The sequence below is a fragment of the Lissotriton vulgaris genome, chromosome 7 (genome assembly GCF_964263255.1).
Source record: "Lissotriton vulgaris chromosome 7, aLisVul1.2, whole genome shotgun sequence".
Lineage (NCBI taxonomy): Eukaryota > Metazoa > Chordata > Amphibia > Caudata > Salamandridae > Lissotriton > Lissotriton vulgaris.
In genome coordinates this window covers 1,334,290,480-1,334,316,195 of record NC_141695.1, presented here as the reverse complement: position 1 = coordinate 1,334,316,195, position 25,716 = coordinate 1,334,290,480, and the positions used below count along the sequence as shown (strand labels likewise).

Below are 25,716 nucleotides of genomic sequence, written 5' to 3'. Positions count from 1 at the left end.
GCAATTATACGTCACCAGTGAGAGATTGAGATAGTAACCAAAGTGGCCATGTCTGTTTACATTGTATATTACTAAATCAGATGTATGTTAAGACTGGAAAATTTTGTTAGTAATAGAACTGCTCTGTAATTGATTGATTGTGATTGTAAATTGTGATCATCAATACTTCCTAGAGTTAGAAGAGGCTCAAAGATGCATATGTTTCATGACCTCCTGCGGCACGCTCGTATGTCGAGAAAGTACTAGGTAGAAGAAATTCACAGGAACCCACGCCTTTATAATTTGCCTCCCCGGTGGACTGGGGACACATTTTTATGCACACTTGTAAAACACTTCATAAGTGGCACACAAGATGCTGAGGGGAAGCTTGGGGAATATTTTCCCATATCATCTGGCAACAACTGAGCAGTACCACCGTTTTTCTGAATATTAGGGATCTTTCCGATGTTTTCTGGGGGCACTTTGATGTAGTAGACCCCCGAAGGAAGTTGGAAGTTGTTGGGTATCATTTCAACAGTATCCCAGCCCACATAACTTGATTGGTTTATTGCAACTTGGCAAAGGTTATTGAAGTTGACTTGGTTGCAGTTCTGACCTCTATATAAAGTAAAGGTGGGTGGCAACTATGAAGTGAAGCACATTTTCAGTACTGCTGAGGGTAATATATGTTACAGTGAGTAATGGGCATGTGGTACACGTGAGAGCTCTTGTAGGTTTTAGCCACTGATCTTTATGTTACTTTTAAAGAATTTCTGAAATATCTGCCATCTACTAATATCCTCTGATCTATGAGCAATGAAAACACCTAGTATTGCAGTGCCCGTCAAAGCCCTGGTTGCCATCAGCAAAGATGATCACCCCAATCACAAATCAATGAGGTCAGTAGGAAATTAGGTTAAATATGTCGTGAGGAGCTGAGGTGTAGCTCAAATATGGACGGTATCTGTTTGGAATAGGAGTCAGTTCAGTTCAAAAGCTTTTATTCGATTTGTAAAACAAACCATACAAGCAGAACAAGTTTACATATGTTACATTAATTCCTAAAATTTCATCAAAAATTGCAAGATCTAAAAACCATCAAAAACATAATATGTAATATTCTAAAAACATGATTAGACCGGTAAAAATTAGGATTTGGATGATACACGGTCTGTTGCCTAATACAAACTAAATTCATTTATAGTTCATACAGATATACAAACAAATCTACAGACAGGAAGCCAAAGTTAATAACAAAACACGATCAAATGTATCAAATGACTATGGCTTTCCTGGCAGCTGTACATTTTAGTATATATGACGCTACGAAAAAACAGATATCCAGATCCTTTAAAGAGCATAATAGCTGTAAAGCATTCTTCGTAGAACGAACATTATTTTTTAAAAAGATGGGTTTTAGATATAGTACCCTAAAAGGATGATAAAATTTGCAGAACAATAAAAAATGGCAGCAGCTCTGACGTGAAATATTATCGCAAGGGCATACGGTATCAGATCTGGCTTTCATTACAGGGAATGCAACAAGATGGTGTACGATTCCCAACCTTAAGCGTGTTAAAACAAACCGGTGAGAATTACGAGTGACACCAGAAAGGTAAGGTTGGAAACCGGTATTTCGATTGCAATCCCGGTAAAATATCACAGATTGTAACGTTCCGGACAACCCCTCTCGTGACACTCCTTTTTATAGTTTAAAAACCTTAGTTTTATGTCTTTTTTGGGGATGGAAACAACAGATTTGGGGTCAAGAAATATATCAAACTGAAATAGAAGGTGATACCAATGGTGTATGTACTTAAGCCACTTAATACGTGAGGAGTGGTCCAACCTGAGGCAATCGAGAATTATCTCCTGGGTAAATTGTGTTTCAGACTTGGCCCAGATTGAGCGCCATAGCAGCAGGGGACGCAATGCTGCTAGATCCGAGATGCGATTGATTCCGACTTCTTCGTGAATCAGTTCTACAGATGCTGAAGACGGTACACACAGCAACTTTCTGAGGAACTTATTTTCATCTCTCTGCACAGTTGGACCAACACAATGTCCCCACACCCCCGCACCATACAGCGCTGATGTGATACATCTTACATTATAAATGTTCATCATGTCTTTGATACTCCTCACCCCAAGTTTGGAGGAAAATTTAAAAATACTGTTGGTGGACCTCACCATTTTTAAACTAATGTTATCGAACTCAGATTGCCACATCCTGTTGCTTGCATAGGTAATGCCCAAATAGCAAAAGGTTTTAACTTGTGTCATCTTGACTTTTTCTATGAAGAAACTGGAATTAGCTTTCTTTGCTTTCGTCCCACAAGACATTACAAAGGTTTTAGATTTGTTTACTAGTAGTCTCCTACTTTCAATAAACAACATAAATCTGTCGATAAGACGCTGTAAACCAATCTGTGTGCGGGACAATAACACAGCATCGTCCGCATACAATAAAATTGGGACCGGTTTTCCTCCTATCGATGGTGCATCTGCGGGAATCTGGCACAGAATGGAATCAATTTGGTTGATAAAAAGAGAAAAAAAAGGGGGGCCAGTACGCAGCCCTGGCGAATGCCTCTTGAAACTTTAAAGAAAGGGGTACATTCGCCTAGGGAACCATAACGCACCTTGCATGACAGCCTCTCGTAAAGCCTAGCCAGGAAATATACAATCTCTTTGGGTGCACCCAGTTCTATCAGAACCTGCCATAATATAGAGTGGTCAACCAAATCAAACGCGCTGCTCAGGTCCGCGAAGCAAAGAAACAAGCTGCCTTTTTTGACTTCTGTACATTTGTTAATTAAGCGATCTAGATTTACACATTGTTCTAGTGTCCCCATGCCTTTCCTGAAGCCGTATTGAACCTTGGTTAAAATATTCATGTCATTTGCCCAGGTTTCCAGTCTCTTCAGCATAATACGACTCATTACCTTGACTGATGCATCCAACAAAGAAATAGGACGATAACTGCACGCCTCCGATTTACTGCCTTTCTTGAATAGTGGTATGATGACCGACTGGCCCCAGATGGTGGAAGGCGGCCCTCTGCTGCTGCATTGAAACCCCTCACTAAAATAGGCACCCACAGATTCATTTCAGTTTTAAGTAGGTCTATAGGTACTCCGTCTGGACCCGGAGCCTTTCCTCCTTTACTATTGGACAGGCCTTCGTAGACCTCATCCAGACTTATTCCCAATGGTAAGGGTGACCAAGCAGAATCCTCATGGGCCGGGGTTTCTAAGGCCTTCCCTCAGGATTGAAAATGTTAGTGTAATGTTCTATCCATGCATTGCAAGCTACATAAGATGTTAATTCCGGGGTGCCATCTGTATTTAAAAAGGAGCTGTTAATAGTTTCCCAGTAAAGTTTACTGTTTTGTGTTTCAGCTGCTACGTTTAGATTATGCCATGCTTCTTCTTGCAGGACCTTTTTTCCTGTTGGAAAGGGCCACCTTGTAATTAGCACGCAATAATTTGATGTTAAAACTATTGCGAGGTTTATTACTTAGTGCCTTTTTAAGGTCGCGAAGGGACGTGGTGCATTGTTTGTCAAACCAACCCATCCTGGCTGCTTTGGTTTTGGACTGTTACTTTGTGAATATTCCTTCGATGTTTGTGTTCATCCTAATAAAGCTTGAAAGCAGGGTTGCAGAATTGATGACATCTCCAAGGTTATAAGTAATCTCATTTCTACACATTTCTACTACCTCCTTATGGAATAGGAGTCAATACTTCTATATATCTCCATGTTGATTAATTCCCTTGTGGCAAACCTAGTGATTAAATTATTCCTAAAACAAAAGTATTGTTGTTAAGAAGTCATCTGGGACTTTCTAAAAAGACACCTTAACACCATCGCCGCTGCAGCAATTCCCCCCCGGTGCTGAACTTTTCAGATTTACATGATTTCATGACGAGCTGGGCTCGTCATCAGTGTGCGAGGAGGCTACACCATGACGAGCCCAGCTCGTCATGAGTGTGGAAGGGGTTAAACATGAGAGAAGCAAGTTAGTGGAAAATGCACTGACCATCTAAAGTGTTAGAACTGATGAAGCCTTTTCAGCTTAACCAACGTGCTATTTTCCTTCCTCTTGGAAGATGCTCATAGAGTTTGGAACTATAAGGCAGGAATAAAGAGATTGGGTAATGCCTCCATCAAGTATTATCTGGAAGCTCCCACAATATTCACCAATGAATGGGTGATGCCACCCAATAGACAAAAGGATGTGCTCCTGGCCAAGGTAAAGATAGATCAGATTAATTTGCATTGGTGCAGTCACCAGAAATAATCAGCGTTTTGTATAATGAGGTTGCAACAAGGACAAATGTAGGTATGTAGCTGGGTAACCTCAGCACGACCCATAGGGACTCAATTTTTATTATTCGTTTTCGTGTCTTCAATCCACTGGGAAAAGGCTGAGACGTTGGTGTACACGCCAAGGCCGTCCGTGCTGCAGCCCATATTCCAGCTTAGTATTCCTACCAGCTTTGTTAACCCACCGATGGTGCATACCAATGGGCCGCCGGTGTCCCCCTAATGAAAAGAAAAGGAAAGGACCAGATTGGCTTGGGTTTCAGATTACAACTTTTCAATACAGAAAGCATTGTTCTTCTAGATTTATTTTCAGTTTTTTTTAATGTTTGGAACACATACATTACTCATATCTCCGTTATACTACTGAATAACATGCATAAACCCCTCACCTGAGGAGGAAGGAGAATCGTCATACCAGGCATCAGGCTAATAAGTGAATGCACCCATCAGCACAGCCCATTGAACAAGTAATTCATGAATAACCTAATCTCAACCCATAACTCAGCCGCCACCTCTTCGATAGGTCCACATGCAAGCATTTCAATAGAGCCCTTCAATGGGAGGCAGTGTTACCTCCCATTCACACCCCCTGTAGGGCTAGTTAACGCCATGTACAGGTTGCCGACGTGGAGGCCCATGGGGGGTTTAAGTGTCATCCATCCTGCGAGGGTTTGGAACCGGTACTCAGAGCCCTCAACATCTGCACGCAATTCCTCCACTAACGCGTCCAATGCATGTGCCACGTCCATTTGGCAATGGCCTCTCTTAGCCTCACAGAGAAGATTAGCTCCCTCATAATCAGCCCACTTCTGCAATTCCCACTTCCATCTAACTACCTGGGGGCCTTTTGTGTGTTTCCAGTGGATAGTGATCTGTTGTTTCACCAATATGAGCACCAGATCCATGGACTTAGAAGTGACTTTATTCTTACCAGGCTTTGGGAACAAATCCAGGAGACAGGGCACTGGTCCTACGGGGAGGGCAAATCTTTCATCTCTGATATCAATGCCACCATCTCCCTCCAGATGTCCCCTAGGCGAGGGCAACCCCGTACCATATGTTATGTATCATGTCTGGGTTCAACAGTTCTCCCCTAGGACAAATCAATGCCGCTCCAGGATAGTACCTACTGATTCTGTCATGTGTTAGGTAGGCCCTGTGCAAGCAATAATAGTTCACCAATTTAAACCACGCCTTCCTGGAGTCCTGGGGCATTCCTTTGTGTATCCTACCCCAATCAGCATCCATGATAAGATTGGTTTGTATCAGTCACCCAAGTAGCTGTAAGGGTGGTAAGGGAGGTGTGTGTATCTGGCCGCAGGCCGGTATAGAGGGTTGTGACAGCCCTGTGCCTACCAAAAGTTGTGCAGAGTCACGGGTTCCTCCTGAACCCATCGCCATTGCAGGAGTGCAGCCAGTGCACGATACAACAGAAAATGGCCCCAACATATCATACCCTAGCTGCAGGTCCTTGAAGGGACGCAGACTCCTGCCATCGTAAAAATCCCTCACAAACAGCAGGCCCTGATCCACCCACATCCCCAGTCTAGTGCCAGCACCTTTTGGCAAATGGGCTGTGACTGTGAGCCAGCTAATGGACACAGCTGGGGAGTATGGAATAGCCACTCCTGCTCACTATAAATATCGCATCCAGAATTATCTGGCCACCTCCTGCAGAGCACTAGGCTCCACCCTGAGACCCCGAGGCTCCAGTATGAACTGTTGCAACCAGGGCAGCATTTGTATGCCACCCTTCCCATGTGGTTCACCCTCAACGCTGTGTCCAGCCATCTGGCTACCTACTGCCTCAGGGTCGCTATGTCATAGGCCTCAAATTCTGGGGCCGCCAGCCTACCATCTCACACTGGGCCCTGTAATTTCACTAGGGCTCAACAAATTAGATCCACCAGAAGAGAATGTATGTTGCTGAACTTTGAGAGAGAGACCAGAGCCTAATTGAGCCACATAACACCGATATACCCTTGCCCAGATTACGCTCTAACTATTGTTCTTCTAGATATGCCATATTTGCAGACTGCTTGGCATATTCATTGATGCTGGCAATATTAGGGGGCAGGTTTACTATCATTTTACCCTGGGTTTGTTTCACAAAAGTGATGCAACCCAGTGCAAAATGTGTATTTAGAATTTATTGTCCAGTGCAAAACTTGATTTACGTTGGAAAGATTTGTGAAAGTAATGTAAAGGAGCGCCATAGGTCAAGTGGGAGTTCTATCAGGGAGGTTATGGGCATTCCCATGCAGCCACCAATGATTTTTGACGCAAATTCCAATCTATTAACTATGGTAGATAGTGCTTTGCACCAAAAAATACTACCTGTTTGAGGTAGATGTTAAATAGAAGAAAGGTTTTTATTTCTCCAAACGTTTTCAACTTTCATGTGTGCTGCACACATCCGAAGTGGGAAAGTTTGACTTGGCATAGTATTTAGCCTTCATTTAAAAATCCTATGCTAGGCATGATGCAGATACCTTTGCACCATAGTGCATGCAAGAGTATGTGTGTGTATGGCACTCAACAGCTTGCATGTACACCCGCGTACGGGAAAGAGCCAGACAGCGCCATAACTTAGTAGATATGTGTAATACTAATGAATTCCATGGCCAAGGTGAATTTTCAAGTAGATTTATTATGTTGTTATCACAAGTTGTGTAGATCCTGTAGAACAGCCCCACCAGGAGCAACCTCCCTGCAGCATAGCCCCATCTTCAACTGTCAGCACTCACACCAGGCACCCAAGAATTCCAAACATGGCCATCACAACAACATTCCACCCAGAACACTCACACTGGCTTAACAGCTAGGAACCAGGTAACATAGGAACAATATTAACACAATAGCAAGATACCACAATATGGCACTGTCCTGAGCTGCCCCTCTCACGAAACGCAGGGTCTTGCATCAACTTCAATTGCAGCACATCACTGCATGAGTTTTTAGTAAATATACCCCTAGACCTTGAACAATCCCTCGTTTTTTGGATAAAAGGAATGAGGCCTAAACATTCCACAGCTGAAGCAAAACACTTCACATGTGTAAACATCTAGCTGTGCAAAGTATCAGGAAGACACGCCTTCTCCATCTATGCTCCCAGGATCCAGAGCTTCATCACCATCAGTGGCAAAGTGACTGTCGATTCAGAAAGAAGTTGAGGCTCCTCCTCTTTAGCGAATACCTTCTCACTACAAGATAAGATTCACCACCATCTGCACATCCTGCCTCATTGTAAATGGACAGAATTATTACTCTGTGCTTCCACCCTTGTTCAACTCCTGTTGCTCTCTGGCTTGGTTCATGCTCTACAAAAGTTTGTACATGCATATATGCACACATCATTAAATGGATATCATTTAGTGTTGGCGGAACAACCTTTGAAGGTTTTCTAGGAAGGATAAAATATGCTAATGCCACCTCACCCAAGGTAGAGACATACCGAGTTCCACTAGACTAATGATATTAATTTTCATATTTTTACAGGCTCAGCAAGTTCTTCTCATAGAAAACGTTAATACAAAACAAACCACCATACAGGAACACACCCCAAGCAAATCAGAAGATAATCGCACAAGAAGCCAAGTGGATCTAACAGCCTTATACAAAAAACAAGTTACTCAATGTTTGACCGTTGGCAATTGCCCTATTGCCAGTCAGCGGCGTCACTATGGGAGTGCAGGGGGTGCGGCCCGCACCGGGTGTCACCATCCTGAGGTTCTGTGATTCTGAACCCGTTTCATAAAGGTCGTCGTTGTATCGTGACGATTTTGGTAATAGCGGACCGCAAATGACGAGTGCGGCAAGTACGAGTGTTTTCGTCATGCTCGATTGATGGATTCACTATGAAATTAGGGATTTCGTTCTGAACCTTCGGGTTCCATTTTGTGTACGGCAGCCATTTTGTGGTTGCCCTCACATAAGCCGATGACTATGGTCGAACGAGTCTTTGGGACACGTACACCTTTAGCTGACTTATGTGTGACGTGAGCGAACTAACTCCGTTGCCCGAAGCTAACTTGTTGAGCCAGTTCCTTGTCCGGCAGCTGGTCAAGATAGAGATCAAAGAGCAGGACATTGCTGAGTTTATGGTACACGCACACACCCTTCTATCTTACTTCTCATCTGTTTCTGTTCCTTCTTTTATGGCCTGTTTATGATTGGGTTTGTGGTTCTTTTATTATGGGTTCGTCCGGCCTGTCCGAGCAAGAATGTTGGGGTTTCCCGTGTAATTGATGATGGGCTGGACAACTGAACAGTGGGCTTGTCGTTATGCGATACCTTTTGCAATGTCATCTGTGATTGGATAGTTTGTAAGTAATTGATGCTAGTCAGGAATGTGATTTTGAGCATAAAATACGATGTCTCGCAATACGAAAAGTGTGCAGTCTCTAGCGAACCACCCGTGTCGTGCTTCGTAGACTTCTGTTCCTAGTTGCAGCCAATAAATTTGATCTTTGACGCCACCGAGAAGTATCCTGTGTCTCTGCATTCTAAGACAGGGGAACCCGAAGACATTGGGCGTGCCCCTGGCGCCGCTGGGTTCTAAAACCTGGTTCTTCAATCCCACTGGGGTGACACCAAGGCGGTCAGCAGCAGTGTGTGCTGTCAACAGTGTGCAGACTTGCCGTGAAAGTAGATGACGTTGCAACCGCAACGTACGTGCAAGTTCAGTTGCACTGTCTTGCAGCAACGCAACCTAACTTTTCTGCTCAGGTGGACTGGAGGAGGTGCCTGTGCGCAGTCCGCACTGTCTCCCCCTCCGCTGCATCAGCGCGCCTCTTAGGCCCGCCGCCTGTGTACAGGCGGATCGCGGATGATGTCAATCTTCTTCTCCGATTCGCGCATTGGGCCCTAAGTGCGCGTGACTGGCCTGCAGCAAGGGGATCAGAGGTGGCACGTCTTGACCACCGGTTGGGTTGGGGTCGCCATAATTTAATTGTATTCCCCTGCCTACAGCGTGCAGAGCTGGGCGCTGGCCAACATGACCGACGTAGACCCCCCCCCGTCTAACAGCAGGGCAGGTGAGTCAGTGAGTTTCTCCGGACCGGCACGGGGGTACGCACCAATAATAACCTAGGCTGCTCTTCTTTTTACTTTGTAAGTGACGCAGATGATAGTTTTTGCTGGGTTCATCATGAGTGCCAAAGGGATACCCTGCTGATTTGCCTTTGAGTTCTCCACGCTGTTAGCTTTCTGACTGCAGCGAGTTGCAGTTTCTAAGAGTGGTTCACAGTCTTCACACAGTTTTACTTCAAACGTGGGTCATGCCATGGATGTCATTCAAAGAGGATTTCTTTGGTCTGAAATTGGTTGTGACTTGTGAGGTGAGCAGCAAGATCGATGTCAGCTTTCTACATAGTTCCTTTGGTGATTCTGGACTGTCCCTGGAGCTGCTATTTACTTTCTTTTTGTTTTTGCCCACTGCCTTTAATGGGTTGTAGTTCTTGCTGGAAATCAATGTCGTATTTTTCTGACATTTAATTCCAAAGTGTCGCATCGGGAATAATAGTTAAAAAATATGAAAAATAAATAACTAAATAAAGTAAGACAGACTAGTGGTAACAAACTGGCAAGATTGATTTTATTCTCACGCAAATACATTTGGCGCCACTTTTACAGAGGTTGCCAGTGAAGCGCTATTTTTATTGTCTTGGCATTGTTTTCACTGGGCTTGGAACTAGTGCACCAATCTTGGAGGTACTGCAATGTGAGGATTCAAAAACAAAATTTGTACTGCTGCTCTGCATCTAGAGATGTTGTCTTTTTAACCATAGATACTGCTTACGTTTTGTAAGGATATAAGCAATGGCCATTGAAATTGGTCCATTCAGGGCCCTGAGTCATGTCCTTAACTTTTCAGGCAAAAGCACTCATTTCTGAACACTGACTGTAAAAGTGTTAAGGTAACCATGTTGTTCCTGCTTACATTTCACATGGTTTGCAAAATTTTTAATTCCCTTTGATTGTTTGCTTTTTCCAGGATGCTGTCACTTGTTTTGTAGGCCACATATTGCTCTTCTTGCCTAGTGCGTAATTGAGCCGCATCCAGGTGTTTGTAGCGCAGTGGCAACAATTAGGTTATAGTTGAAGGCAGTCTGAGTTTTTCTCAGTGGGGCACTGCAGTATGGTGTTCAGTGGGGGAGAGGATGTGGCACTATGGGCAGAGGAGCTGCTGTATTTGGAACTGGTGAACCAAGTTCAGCCAGCCTTAATAACCAGTGCCTCCTCCCTGCTCTCCAGCAATTTTCGGTAACAAGAAAAATGTCATGACTCTGGTGACTAATGTTCTTCCTAGAGAGAGAGATCGGATTTTGTCTAATGGAAGATTTGACTCATGGAAAGGTAGCTCAGAGGGTTAATGTACCTGCTGCAAAGAACATGTACCATGCAGATCACAAAGTGCACATAATCATGTAAATAGGCCAGTGGGTGGTGGGCTACTGCTTTTGTCAGAGCGATCCTTTTGTTACTTCCAGTTTATAAGTTAAAATCCTAACATAGAACATTGTTGATTTGGGAGAAGTAAGCCCCGCTACTATACGTGAGAGAGATCAATCATTGGATGAGAGGAGGGAAGATAGTGAAGTATTATCAGTAACAAACAGTGGCAGTAATGTACCAACTTGAGAGAAGGACATTACTTTACATACTATCTACCAAACTATCCTCTCACATATGGATAAAACGGAGCAGGAGAGCCTGAGGATACAAAATTCTTGTCGTAGGCTTCAGAATTCAATAAGGCGGTTGGGGAAGTCTCAAACTGATTTCGGGGAGAGAGTTGTGGAAATTGAAACACGAGTTTCCAATATTGAGGATCAGCTGGAACAACAGAAAACCACCACAGAACTGTTGAGTGCCAATAAAGAGGATATTCAGTGGAAGTTAGCTGATTTCAAAAATCGTGCTCGTCGCAATAATCTGAGAATTATGCAGATTCCAGAGAGAAAAGAGGGACAAGATCCGCGAAGATTTATTGTGCAGCTATTTCAACAGGCCTTCCCAGAGATCACCAAATGAGATTGGGACAGAGAAATAGAGCAGGCACATAGATTCCTATTTAATATTCGGTTACAGGTTGGGGCGGCTGAGACTAGGCCTCGGCCCATTTTGGTAGCTTTCAATAGCTTTTTAGCTAGGGAGGATGTATATATGAATACACGCCCCAACAAGAAAAGAAAGGGTGAGGGCTTTGAGTTTTTTGCAATACCTGACTTCTCCAAATACACCATGGAAAATAGATGGCAGTTACGTCAGTTAGTCACAGAGTTCCAGAATAAAGGTGCGCAAGCTTATATAATGAACCCGGCTAAACTCAGAGTCATTTATAAGGAAAATTCTCGTTACTTTACGAATGTAAAAGCTGCAAAAGAATATTTACAGGCCTTATAAGGAACAGAGTCGAATGGGTGGATGCAGCATGGTATTATAATTCAAAGTTGTCTAGGGGTAATCTGGGTTTAATAGAGGTTGTTTTCTCATGTTTTTCATGTGTATCAGTAAACAGATGATTATTTGTAGAATGGTATCCTTGTGGGGGTAGGCTTGAGGTGTGGGAGGCTCCACCCAAGGACTATCATTCCTAAAGCCTCTGTAAAAAGGGGGGGGGGGCGTAGGGGGAGGGCAGAGGGGCACCCAGGGTACCTGAGTGGTGAAGGGGACGGGAACATGGTGGGGGCAAAAGGGGTAAAAAAAACGTTGAGGGACAAGACACAGATCAAGGAGGAACATTTTTGTGCTAAGATTATGATTATGATTATAAGGTTATATTTGGTTATTAGAAAGATTTGCACCCTAGAATGTTGGGTCATGATCAATATATTTTTGAATGGCGTATAACATTAAAATTTGTTCTCTAAATGTGTCCGGCCTTAATAATGTGAAAAAAAGAAACAAGGTAGCTTCTGAGCTTCGGTATATTCAATCAGACATTGTATGTCTCCAAGAGACACATCTTCCATGGGGCAATCGCTCAGTCGCAGAAGACCTGGGATATTCATTGCTTTGTGCATCACAACAGACCACAATGATTAGGGGAGTTATGATTTTAGCAAAACCACAAGTGTGCACATGAATTTGTAGTTTAACGGAGAAATGGGGCAGATGGGCTATAGCCGAGATAAAAATTAAATCTGTTCATTTAACGCTGTGCTCAATTTATGGGTCAAATCTAGACGAACCAGAAACTTTAATAGATTTAAATATGGAATTAGCAAGTTGGATAACACCGGTGATAATATGTGGTGATATGAATATTAATTTAAAAAATACAGAACTCACTAGTGGACCTGAGAAATATGTTGGCCGTAAACCAAAGGTGTTTAGGGCTTTATACAATTTGGTAAATGATCACAGTTTGGTAGATGTATGGAGTAATCTGAAAGCCGCGTTACCTGGCTATACATACTATTCGTACCCATATAAAAAAATGGCTCGCTTAGATTACTTTTTTTCTCCTCCATCGTTGTTGGCGCAAGCACATGTTGAAATATTTCCTAAAGTAACTTTAGATCATGCGCCCCTTGTTTTAACTATACCGGACTGCACAAGAGTTTCAGAAGCAAGAATGTTCACTTTTGATAGGAAATTATGTCTTGATGAAGAGTTTAAATTGAATATGTCAAAGTGGATAACCAAATTTTTTAATATTAATGTGGGCACGGCTAATATTGATATAGTCTGGGAAACATTCAAAGCGTGCTTTAGGGGGGAAGTGGTGAGTTACGGAAATTATAGACAGAAGAAAATAAGGGGGGAAATGCAAGATTTATACACTGCATTAAAAACTGTGGAGGAGAATTTACTAAGGGAAATTTAAAAAACGGACAATCAATGGAACATAGCAGACGCGGAGGAGAAGGTAGCCAGATGTCGAGGCAAGATAACGGGGGTATGGAGCCAAGATAACACAAGAAAGTACTTGGTACATAAATGACATATACATAAGTACGGCGAGGTGATAGGGAGGTCACTAGCCTTAAAATTAAAGATGCAATCAACCTGTAGATCTATAACTACAATGCAAGATCAACAGGGTAAATTACAACAGGACCCAGATAAGATTCTTGATATATTTCATCTATATTATACAGAATTGTATACGGGTCAAAAAATAGATAGCAGTGATAGATTCGATCTAGGGGAGTTTGTACAGCTGTCGGATACGGAAAAGGAATGGCTGGATAGTCCAATTACTTTGGAAGAATTAGAACTTGCTGTGAAAAACTTAGCAAATGGTAAGGCAGCCGGACCCGATTACATTCCAGGGGAGGTGTATAAACTATTTTTTGATCAATTAAAATATATCATGCTTGATACTGTGAGAGCTGCACAACGGGGTAAAGCCCCAAAGTCCTGGGATGAGGCGATGATTGTTGTGTTCAATAAAAAGGGCAAACCCCCTGAAATCCCAGGATCTTATAGACCAATTTCTTTACTCAATTGCGATAGCAAAGTATATTCAAAGATATTGGCTAACCGAATTTCAAAAGTTATCACTCCCATAGTTTCTCTAGTCCAACACGGATTAATTCCTAACCGAGGTGCTGTGATGCACATAAATAAAGTTATTACTCTGCTGGATATAGCTCAGGCCGAAAAGCGTGCTCTAGCTTTAATATTACTCGACGCTGAGAAAGCTTTTGACCTTGTAGAATGGCAATATTTATGGGAGGTTATGCGGCGGTCAGGGTTTGGTGATTCTTTTTTGACTGCAATACAGGTACTATACATTGCTCCAAATGCAAGAATTGCTGCTATGGGACGGAAATCTAATATTATTAAAATTACTAGAGGGACAAGACAGGGGTGTCCCTGTTCGCCACTTTTGTTTGCCTTATTTATTAATCCCTTTTTGAAGAGATTATCTAACAATCCCTCAATTAAGCCATTTGCCGCGCAAAACATAGAGCACCCGGTATTCGCGTATGCGGATGATGTGGCGGTTGTGACGACTAAACCAGCAGAGGCATTATTAGAGATTGAGCAACTGGCCTCAGCATTTGGAGCTAAATCCGGCTACAAACTAAACTCTGGGAAGACCCAAGTTCTATGCACTGAGAATCTGCGATTTTGCGATGCGAGAGTGGTTTCGGAAGTTACATATCTTGGTATCAAAATTAAAACATCTATGAAAGACATTGTAGAGGCCAACTGGAGTAATACGTTTTGACATATTCAGCAGTCATTAGACAGGTGGGGGCGATTGCAACTATCAATTATAGGAAGAGGAAATGTAATCAAGATGAGTATTCTGTCAAAAGTTCTTTATATGTTTAGAGCTATACCTCTGGAGATTCCATCCCAATATATACAACAGCTACAATCAGCATGCACTAAATTTATATGGTCTCCAGGGAAACCTCGGAGGGCAATGAAATGGATGACTCTCCCGGTTGAGAGAGGGGGTCGGGCAATCCCTGACTTTTTGTTATATTACTATCTATGCGTTTTGCAAAGATTGTGTTTGTTGCTCACGGGGGAACCGGTAGAGGATATGCTGAAGCACCCTCTATATTTTACTTAATGTTGGGAATACACGCCAGACGTAGCCTGTTTAAAGAGTTGGAGGGTAATTACTACAAGAGAACTCGGTATAAGGTACTGGAAGCAGCCTTTAAGGTATGGAGAAGGATAACTAAAATGATTAATATCGGGAAAGTATCGTATTACACGCCTTTTAATGCAGGTAAAATATTACCTTCTGTTTTTCATGACCGGGTGGTGACGGATTGGATACATCGAGGGATAACACAAATATGGGATTGGTTTGATTTAGATGCAACAGTAGTCACTTTTGAAAGGTTGACTTTAAAGTATCATCTAACTAAATCGGCTTTTTTTAAATATCTTCAGTTAAGAGACTTTATTAACAGAAGACATGTTAGTGGTGAGACTAATTTGGTAGTAGAGGCGATTCGCAGAGGCGAGAAAATAGGGTTTTTGTATAATTTATTAATGGAATACAGAACTGATGACTTGCAGAAATTTAATGTGTATTGGCAGAATCGGTTCGGGGAATCTTCTTTATTAATAGAAGATGCGATTGATTTGTATAAGGAAGCTTTCCTTTTGGCTAATTTGAAAGCCCAATTTTTAAAAACTACCTTTCGGTTATACTACACACCAGAGCGTATGAGGAAGTGGGGATCACAATATGATGGCAAATGTTTTCGTTGTAGAGCTAACAATGCAGATAGCACTCACATATTTTATGAATGCTGTAAGTTGCTGGATTTTTTGATCCACATTGAAAACTTCCTTTCTATGATTACAAAACTCACTGTAAAGATTTCTCCAGCTATGATGCTTCTAGGTATAAGTGAAAATGTAAAACAGGGTACTGAGTTATTTAGATTTAGATATTTGATTTTTGTTGCAATGACGATTGCTCGTCTATGTATCGCTTCTGAGTGGCTACAAGAAGAACCTCCCTTATTTGAACATTGGAGAGCGAAGCTGTATCATATTTATGAATTGGAATGGAGTCTGTATTCTTTGAAGGGGGTTAAAAAACGGCGATTGGGAATATTAATTTGGGGTGCAATTCAAGAATATTTGGAGAATTGAAATGTTATCTGTTAAAAATGTCTGTATCAGATATATATATATTGCTGTCTAGTATGATTTCGTTGACTTATGTTCTGATGACTTGTCCCTACGGGGGAACAATAAAAAAAAAAAAAAGAACATTGGGGGGGATTTATAGAGCGCGTAGTTACCCGGAAGCATCCCAGCGCTAAACCAGAACAGAGAGACCAGTGCGAATACCAGAGAAATAGATAGAAGAGATTAAGGAAAGAGGTGGGTTTTTAAGAGTTTCCGAAATCGCAGATGGCAGGATTCAGCCCGTAGTTTCAAGGGGAGGGAATTCCACAGTTTAGCTGTATTTACCGAGAATCGCCGTCCTCCTGTACGTGCCTTTTTTACTCTGGGCACAGTGACCAGACGTTCATGATCTGAACGGAGTGGTCTGTTGGCTTTGTAGGGTACGACTAAGTTCTTCATGATGGGGGGCCCCTTACCCTGCAACAGTTTGTGTGCAATACATAAGGATTTGAATTTTACCCTTTCACGTATCGGAAGTCAGTGCAGCAGCTTAAGTGCTGGTTTAGCTGACATTCTGACTGAGGTGCCCGTGAGAAGCCGTGCTGCAGCATTCTGGATCTGTTGGAGCTTGTTAAATGTGGTTTCCGGTGCACCAAGGAAGATAGCGTTACTGTAATCCAATCTGGACAGGATCAGTCCTTGGATAAGGAGCTTCCTAGAAGGCTGTGGAAGAAATGGCAGAACTTTTCGAGCCGATCGGAGGAGGCCAAAACAGGCTCCCGCCATTTTTTTAGCTTGGGTCTTGAATGAAAGATCCTGTTCCATCCAGACCCCCAGGCTTTTGATCTCATTTTTTGGGGAGGGGGGCTCCCCCAGAAAGGTGGGCCAGATGTTCGGTGGCAGAGTGGACCCTTTATGCCCTAGTAGCATAATTTCGGTCTTAGACCCATTCAGTTGAGGGAGGATTGTGGAGAAGTGTGGCTCAATGGTTAGAGCGGCAGACCTTGATGCAGAGGTTTGGCCGGGACCAGGGTTAAATTCCCGACGCGGCAGGTTCTTGGGCTCAATGTCCACGGACTTGATAATTCTCGCCTCGGTGCCTACTCTAATCATGGGTCACCACTCTGCAACTCTGGGCAATAGCTTGCTTAATCTCCACAATGGCCCTAAAGTGCTGGCATGCCTGGTTTCACCTTGGGAGTGCCAAGTAGGGAGCATCTCACAGGGAAAGCCAGGACGGGTTCCACAGCGGTATACAGCGCCAAGATGCCTGTCAGGTGATAGTGCGCTTTACAAGTATACATACATTTACATTTACATTTACATCCAGGTATACATTTTTGATAGGCAGGAGTGGAGGGTGTCCGGGCACTGGGCAAGTTGGGATAAGAAGACGACCAGCTGGGTGTCGTCAGCGTAGCTCACGATTTTGATTCCAAACGGGCGACCACCTCCTCCAGTGGGGCCATGTACACATTAAATAATGTGGGGCTTAAGGATGAGCCTTGTTGTACCCCACACTGGAGGGGAATTGCCGCCGATCGTGAGTTACTCTCCCAGACCTGGAAGGTGCGGTTGCTAAGGAATGAAGTAAGCCAGGACAAGGCTGTCCCTACCACACCTATGTCTATCAGTCGCTGAATAAGGACCTGATGATTAACAGTATCGAAAGCTGTACTTAGATCCAGGAGGATCACTGCCACTGATCCTCCTGAATCCAAAATGCATCTGGCCTCCTCAACGACTGCCAGAAGGGCGGTGTCCGTACCCTGTCCAGGGCGAAAGCCAGTTTGCGAGTTCCGGAGAAGTCCATTGGACTCTAGGAAATGGGAAAGTTTTTGAGCTATGTCATCTACTCCGCAGCAACACAAGTCACATTTTTTCTTAACTTTTGATACAATTGAGCTACAAACAATGTATTAGTTGAAATGGTCACATCATGCTGCAGATCAGAGAAGTGCTGAATGATGACAGAAACTCCATGGCTCGGAGAAAAATGGCTTGTGCTTTCACAATTTATCGTATTTGGCGACATTCTGCTATTAGAAGCATATCCCACGGCCACTTTCTGAATACATTTTACTGTCAATAACTCATTATAACCTTAAATCAATGTAATATGTGTTGAAAAAAACGCTTTGTTTTTGACCTTTCTGTCTCCAAAATTTTCTTGGGAGGGGAGAAGTTTAACCCCCCCCCAGACTCCCCTAGTAGTGGTTGCTCACTGTGCTTGCTCGCTACACACCATGTGGGGGCTGGTCTCACTTTTACTTTGTTCTCTCTCTGATTGACTAGTTGTGTCTATTTTTGATGCTCTCTGAAAGAATGTCTATGGGTACATATGACTGGGTGGGCAACCTGATGTTCTTTAAGGTCATCATCTACTATTTGCTGTGCTTTGAAAGTTGATACAATTTTAATATGTAATGAAAAATGTGCTGTAAAATTCACTATCATGGGACCTGGCACTAGCAGCCATCTGTAATTTGAAATGTGAAGACGACACAAGGGGTGAATCTGTGGTGCTATCATTTTTCAGACCATTTACTTCTGTCACTCCCATCACAGTACAGTAAGGGGGGCAGGGGCTATATTTGGCTGTCCTTTATTGGGCATTTATGTGCTATTGAACTGAGTCCTTTATTTGGAATAGCTTGTAGGAGCAGCCCCCCCGATGTCAAAGCCTGGGTGGGAGGCTCAACTACTGTGTCATTGTCACACGACTCCACCATGGTGGAGAGCTGCCTGGCAGAAACGCATCCACCAGTTAAATCTGGTTAAACCCCCAGGTTCGCCATGAAATGAGGGGGAAGCAGTCTCCTCGGGGCTAGCAGGGCTGCTCCCTCCTCAGGATCAATGATTATAGACTTCACTATCCCTTCAAATAGGGGTGTGACAAATTAAATTTACAAACGTTACTAAGGATACTGTAGGGTCCCGTTATTTGCCAACTGTGTCCACTGGCAGACTCGGAGCGGAGGAGGTCCATGTGGTAAGTTGTGAGGGGGTGACACCATGAGTTACCCGCATCAGGTGACACCAACCCTAGTGACGCCACTGTTGCCAGTTGATATGCCTCGTGGACTGAGTAGTACCGAAGACCGTTGTCAGAATATCGTCTGACACAACCTCCTAGAGTTAGAGAAACACCAGCCTCTGCCACTTAAGTGGGTAGAATTATACCCAGAGATGTGTTCCTTCAGAGATGTGTTCCTCAGATTCTCCCTCATTTTAGTTCACACATGTCTATTTTAAACTACATGTCGCCCTATTATTTTTGTTTTGACTAAAGAATCGTTGCAAATTACACATTTCACTGAAAGTTTTTGATGCAACCTTCCAATTTTGAATTTAAAACACTTAGCAAAAGAATGCAGCACAAACATTTAAGAAAGTGTGCGACTTTATAAAATCTCATCATTTTCCATTATATACAGAGGTGGGCAATCTAGCAACCCCCACATAGAGCCAGGCTAGAGCAGATCAAAGGTTCTGGTTCAGCACAAAAAGCCAAAGCGCAAACCAAGCCATTAAAATGTGGTAAATCACACAAAAAACATCTAGTATTAATATGATAAAAAAATAATTTATTTTTTTTAAATGAAAAAAATATGATTCAATTTAATACTTTAGATTACACGACTGAATAGAGGGACACATTTTCAAAGCAATAGGTTATAAACAAAACCTCATTAGGAAAGAAAGAGGGGTGTCTATCTCTATTTTGGGTTGGACAGTCCCCATTGGACAAGAGCCAAGCCAGAGCCAGGCCCAATCCCTCGCGTGGCGTGCCCACTACTATGCAATTATGGCTATGGTGAATAAACCTGAATATACCTAATGTACTCATGCTATTTAGTCATAAAACCATTTTAAAGTGTAATTTGAATTCCAGATTTGAAATACTTTTGTTAAATTGTGAGAAGTTTCGTAAAAGTCAGCTCACTCAGCGGTCAAGCCGACGCCAGCGAATGTTTACCTGACCCTGTATGCACCTCACCTTGCAAGCCCCGGGGATTGTGCTGGAGTTGCTGCACAACATATCCGACTGAATAAAGACAATGTTTGGCAGGTACCGTGTCTGGAAAATCTGGTTGCACGTATCGTGATTAAGGAGCAAGACATTTGTCACTTGCAATTGGGAAGCCGGAAACTGCTGCACTCCTACCAGAGAAAAAAAGATGGCGTCAGAGCTTCCGGCAAGTTTGTATCCATGTTTGACAGGCACAAAGGAGGAGGAAGAATTTTTGTTGGTGATTAGGTTAGAAGAGAAATCTGACGGAGCATAGAATGCTCTATTACTTACGGGTAATCTTCATTACTCCGGGTCCCGTTGTCCTCATCCCATTCATACGCCACTTTGTAATAAATGGGACGAGGACATAAGGGAACTGGGGGTAATGCTCAATTACTTACTGGTAAGCTTCATTACTCCAGGTCCCGTTGTCCTCGTCCCATTCATTACAAAGTGGTGAATGAATGGGACGAGGACATAAGGGACCTGGGGGTAATAGCGTTGAGAATTATGTTTACAAAATGTGCAGTACATACCTGCCAACTCACACGGTGCCAACGTGCGACCCACGATATCGGCTCCGATCACAGGGTCGCTGTGAGGAGCGAATATCACACAGTGGCTTTAAATAGTGGTTTCCCAGCTCATTTTCTGAGGCTTTGAACTGCTGACGTCCATTAAGGAGTGACATCACCCCAGCAAGCTTTTTTTGATTCTTTTTTTGGGGGGAGGGGAGGCTTGGAGGTGGGTGGTGTTCAAAGTGCCTTTTAGGTACTTCTAAGCACGAGGCCCCAACCTCCTCAAACTGTGAGATTGCTCATCAAGTTGGCAGGTATGGCAGAACAAGATTTTTCTATCAGAAATAATCCAATACTCACCATGTTGAATATCTTACTGGGAGCAGGTGTGTCTGTTGCCTGCCCCTTGTATCATCCCACCTCCCCTATACTGAAACCACCTCTCAAAAAGAAAAATTGCTGGACATAAATATTGTGTCCTAAATGTTGTTCATAAAAATATCATCACAAACGGGTACATAATTTGTTTTAACTACAATGGACTAAACGTTTTGTAAAAACTATTTAAGACACAATATTTATTTCAGACGATATTCTGACAATGATATTGTGGTACCAAACCTGTGATGTAGATAGTAAACAAAGTAAAATATTGCATAGGCCTGTAATACTCTGTAGGAGAGTAGACTGACCCTACACAGATATAGTGTTGACCCAGCCTTAGCTTTGCAAATGCATATCGCCCATCAGGGTCTATCCATGTTTTAATCACCATCACTGGGAGGGATTTCCAGAGGAAAATTGCCACACCACATTTTCGTGTGGGCCCGGGTCTTGGATGTCTACGCGCTGTACACTGCTATAGATCACTTTCCCCACCCAGTCTCTGTGTAGCTTGTCTGATTCCAGGCCATCAAGATGTGTCTCCTCCAGTAGTGCAACTTCCACATGCTTAGACTGCAAGCAAGAGAGTAATTTTCTTCGTTTGATGTAGTGTGTGGTGCCGTGCACATTCCAGGTTATAGCGCATAAGGGGTGAGTGAGGCTCATGATGGTAAGTAGCATCGAGCAGGGAGTGAGGGCCCCCCTCTGGTGTGTGTCAAGGATTCCTGCAGGGAAAGAAGTGTGATGAGCTATCTCTGGGGTAGATCCCGGACGGAGGGAGCCAGTAGGGGACGGTGCATCAGGGGTGATAGTGGGGCAGGCGGGAAGTCTGGAGGAAAGAAGTACGAAGGCCCTCAAAGTGGGGAAGAGGGAAGGTAAGAGACCAATGCAGAGGAAGAGAAAGAGAGAGTGTAAGGGTCCGAGGATTATGTAAAGAGAAAATGTGTAGGCTCAGGGAGGGGTAGTGCAGGGGTGTAGGGAGGGGTTCTGATGTTGCTGACCCCTGCCACTTAACGGGCTCTATTGGGGAGTCAAGACATGTGGTGGCCGAGGGGGGGTCTTGTTCTGTTGGGTTGCTGCACGGCCAAGATTGAGGAGTGGGGGGAGGAGGCACAGTGGGAAGCACGCTGTGTCTAAACACGAGAGGGTGGGGGGGAGGGGGAAGAAAGAGGACCAATAAAATGGGGGGTGGGATACCGTATACTAGGTAGCACGGTGGACACTAGACTTCCTATCCCGCTCTGAGAGTGAGTCCAGTCAGCTGAGGGGGGCGGGGCACTGCCCAGGGTGGCTCATGAAGATGAGGAAATGAGGCGGCATGGGGGGGAAATGGTGGAAGTAGAAGGCAAGGAAGAGGTTCAGAGGGCCACCTTTGTGAACATGACGGTGCACACAATATTCCCAAGGGGAACAGTATCGGGATCAGAATCAGGAGCCGGGCTGTGCAGGGGAGGAAAGAGTATGAGCAGACAGCAGAGGAAAGACTGGTGCTGGTGCTAGTCATAGTTACAAAGAGAACAGCAAAACATTGATAGCATCACCAATAAGTGGCTCATACAACATGTACAACTTATAACTTATGCAACACTCTACTATCCTATACAGTGTACACAATACTCAGCTGTCCTACATCTGGCATCCAGACCCTCATTCATGCAGGTATATGTTCATTAGGATGTCTCTAGTTGGGGGTGCCTTCTCCAGGCCCACTTTTCCCTCAGTCAGCCTCCGACCTGGGCTTCAGAGGGGAGCGGGATTTGTCTCTCTGATGATCATGTATGAAGGCAGTCACAGTTTGGAGGGCCTTGTCCTCATGGGTTATGATATGTTAAAAGTTCTTGTATAGCGCACGTGCCAAGTGGTTTCATGGTGCTGAAGTCCAGGAGAAACTGCTGCAAAGGAGATTTAGCCATATGCTTGTCGTAACAGCCAGGTATTTAACTGTTTTCTAAAGGGAGCATAAGAGGTCAAAGATCTAATCTTCAGAGGGAGAGAATTCAAGAATTGGGGAGCCAGGACAGCAAATCTTAGTCTCCCATATTGCTTCAGTTTTGAAGATGGGATGACCAACAGATTCAAATGGGAAGACCTAAGATCCCAGAGAGAAACATAGCGCTGAATCTGGGAGGATATTAATGCTGAACCTCTGCCATGAAGAGCCTTGAAGGTGATGCACCCCAGCTTGAATGCGCAACGTTTGGCTACAGGAAGCCAGTGAAGTCTGACCATTAGTGGTGTAACATGGTGCCATTTGGGCTAATGGTAAATCAGTCTGGCCGCCTGATTTTGCACTAGTTGCAGACATTTTAGTTGGTATGTCGGGATGCCCACGTAGGGTGCGGGTTGTCCAGTCATGGTCTCTTCCCGGGTTTCAAGACCCGCTGGTGATCCGCCTCCTGTTGTCTGATGTTTCAGAGGAGGCACTATTATGGGGTTGTTCAGGACCCTCATGTTGTGTCCATATCCTGTGTTCCTATGACATCCAGGAACCGGCATAGGTCTTCTGGGAAGTAGAAATCCTTGGAGTTCTCTAGTTATGCGGAATCGTGCGGGTTCAAAGAGGCCATATTTGATGTTCAACTGGCATAGCCTATGCCTCAGGGAGAGGAAGGTCTTGTGGAGCTCAGTAGTCCCTTTGGAGAAATCAGCAGTCATCCGAATACCCATCATAAGTGAACAACAATTAGGCACCGCGGCCAGTATCTGCCTAGTCTTCTCGTGGCGTAGGAAATAGGCAATAAGCCGGCGGGATCTTGTGTTTGAGTACTTGCGTGGGGAGCCAATATGATGGGCACGTTGTATCTCCAATTGAGGGTCAAAGGCAGCCCCTATAAGTTTTGGAAGGGTCTCTTTCAAGAAGATACCGGTATTTTGACCTTAAATTGACTCTGGAAAACCTAAAAACAGACATTGTCCCTTCGACTGCGGTCTTCCAGGTTGATCAGTTTGCTATGGAGGAAGAGATGTTCGTGATCCCTATCCTGCACAGTGTTGAGATGGCCCTCCACTGCCGTCAGTCTCTGGTCCAGCTATTGCGTGGAACCCTGTGATGACTGCTCATATTGATTTTGCTTTGTCTGACAGCTTGGAGATGTTGGAGTCCATTCCTTCCACCTGAAGACTGACTGTGGAGATTTCCTGTAAGATGTGGTCCATGGTCTCGCCTGCTGCAGAGGCTGTTGGAGGCATAGAGGTGCCCCTCGTGGGAGGGGCATCCTACTTTGTGGCCATGGTGCATGGTTGTTTGAGCGCTTCTGTGAATAGAAACTGCCTGGAGGACTTACTCCAGTGCTTAGCGGTGAACATCCACTCTTGTTCTCAGGGCGAGGCTTAATACTGCTGTGCCACCCTACCTCCTGGCTGGAAAGCAAGGTTGATAACAAGCCTGGAGGGACTGGCTAGTGGAGTACCCTTTGCGGTCACTCCTCAATGCCCTGTGATTGGGGGTTGCAGGTGGGTATGCTCCCCGCAGCAGCGTCGCTGAAAGGTGACTCTTAATGTGCCCCTCGATGGACCTAGAGGGGCCCCTCGCTCTGAATGTACTACCCAGTCTGTAGAATGCGGGGTGAGCACCGGGGACACCAGTCGAGGGGTCCCTCTGGACTAATCTTCGATCCATTGCAGTGTCTGTGATGGGATGCTCCTGTCTGGGACGCTGAGAGGAAGAAGCGGGTGACAGAGGGTTAGCACTGTGCATCCCCCATGGCTTCAGCGTCACACAGAGGTCAGCCTTGGTAGGGGGGGAAGCATCCATGGAAGAAGGGAGGCCGGCCAGTCAGCGCACAGTGAGATGTGGTGCAGGAGGCGATCATGTGGTCCGGGGGGCTGAGTATGACTCGGTCCTCTCAAGGTCCCCTGCCTGGTTTTACCCCCTGCATGCCTTCACTGGTCCAGTAGAAGAGGGAGATGGGGCGGCCCACCCTGCACTGTGTTGCCCCTTGGGTGGTCCCTGCTCTCCGCTATGCCCAGTGGGTCCTGGTATGCGTTGATGAGCAGTGAGAGGCATCCGGGGGCAACGCGTCTCCTCTCAGCCGCTAGGGGTCTTTCATGCAGCCAGGAGTGCGGCCCAGTGGTGTGCCTGGGCCCGTGCCCTGTCACCGTATGGGAAGAGAAGGATGGGTGGGGGCTCTTCGCTGAGTGGGGGGAGCCGCTCTCCTCATGCATGTGTGGTGACACTCCAGCAGTGGTGGGGGCCCTCCAGTCCTAGGGTCCGCCAGCTTAGGTTGGAGGCCTGGAGTAAGGCGGTAAATGGTCCTGCTGTGCTGGGAGCGCAGAGTTAAGGAGGGCTCCGGGAGGGTCCTACATTGGGGCACCTCTTGGGCGTGGGCAAGTTGCTGTAGTGTGGCAGGTGCCCAGCGAAGCACAAAGGGCAGGATCTGCAGGACAAGTCCATTTCGTAGGAAGTGGAGGGCGGAGTCGGGCTGCAACGCGAGGACCGAGCCTTCAGACATGCCTCAAGGCCCTGCACTCTCACCTTGTCCCCAGAGTTTATTCGCTCCGATGGGGTCTGCGCCAGCCGCAGGCCAGAACGGGGTGTCAGCCAGCATAGTGACGTCGTGGTGTGGGCCCCCAACCTCCTCAAGTAGGCCGCCGTCCCCAATCGGAGACTCCTTGGAGCAAAGCTCTCCGTTCAGACGGCCATCTTCATTCATGGCTAGACCACGCCCCCACTGTACATGTTTTTATTGTACCTGTGTGCTATCAATAAATGTAAAGATACATGTCTTTCTGTTCAGACACCATTCAATGGTGACACAATACACACCGTAGGTGTGGTACTAAACTACCAATATCAGAAGATCGCCTGATAAATATTCATTGGCGTAGCAAGTGGGGGCGAGGGAGGCAGTCCGCCCTAGGTGTCACCAGTTTTGGAGAAGGCTGCCTCCCCCGCTCTTAACTTCAGCTGTCGCAGTGTGGCAAAGACAG

The 25,716-nt window shown here is 44.8% G+C and overlaps 1 protein-coding gene across 1 annotated transcript in view; it reads right to left on the bottom strand.

Annotated features, from left to right (window-relative positions):
* Positions 1–963: 963 nt before the first annotated feature.
* LOC147703639 (prostasin-like) overlaps positions 964–25,716 on the bottom strand; it is a 130,432-nt gene continuing 105,679 nt past the window's right edge. Inside the window, exons 4-5 of the mRNA XM_086931977.1 lie at positions 19,871–20,034; positions 964–4,527 (exon numbers count right to left, since the gene is read on the bottom strand). Coding sequence (XP_086788103.1) covers positions 4,363–4,527; positions 19,871–20,034 — 329 coding nt within the window. The 3' untranslated portion in view covers positions 964–4,362. The remainder of the gene's footprint in view (positions 4,528–19,870; positions 20,035–25,716) is intronic.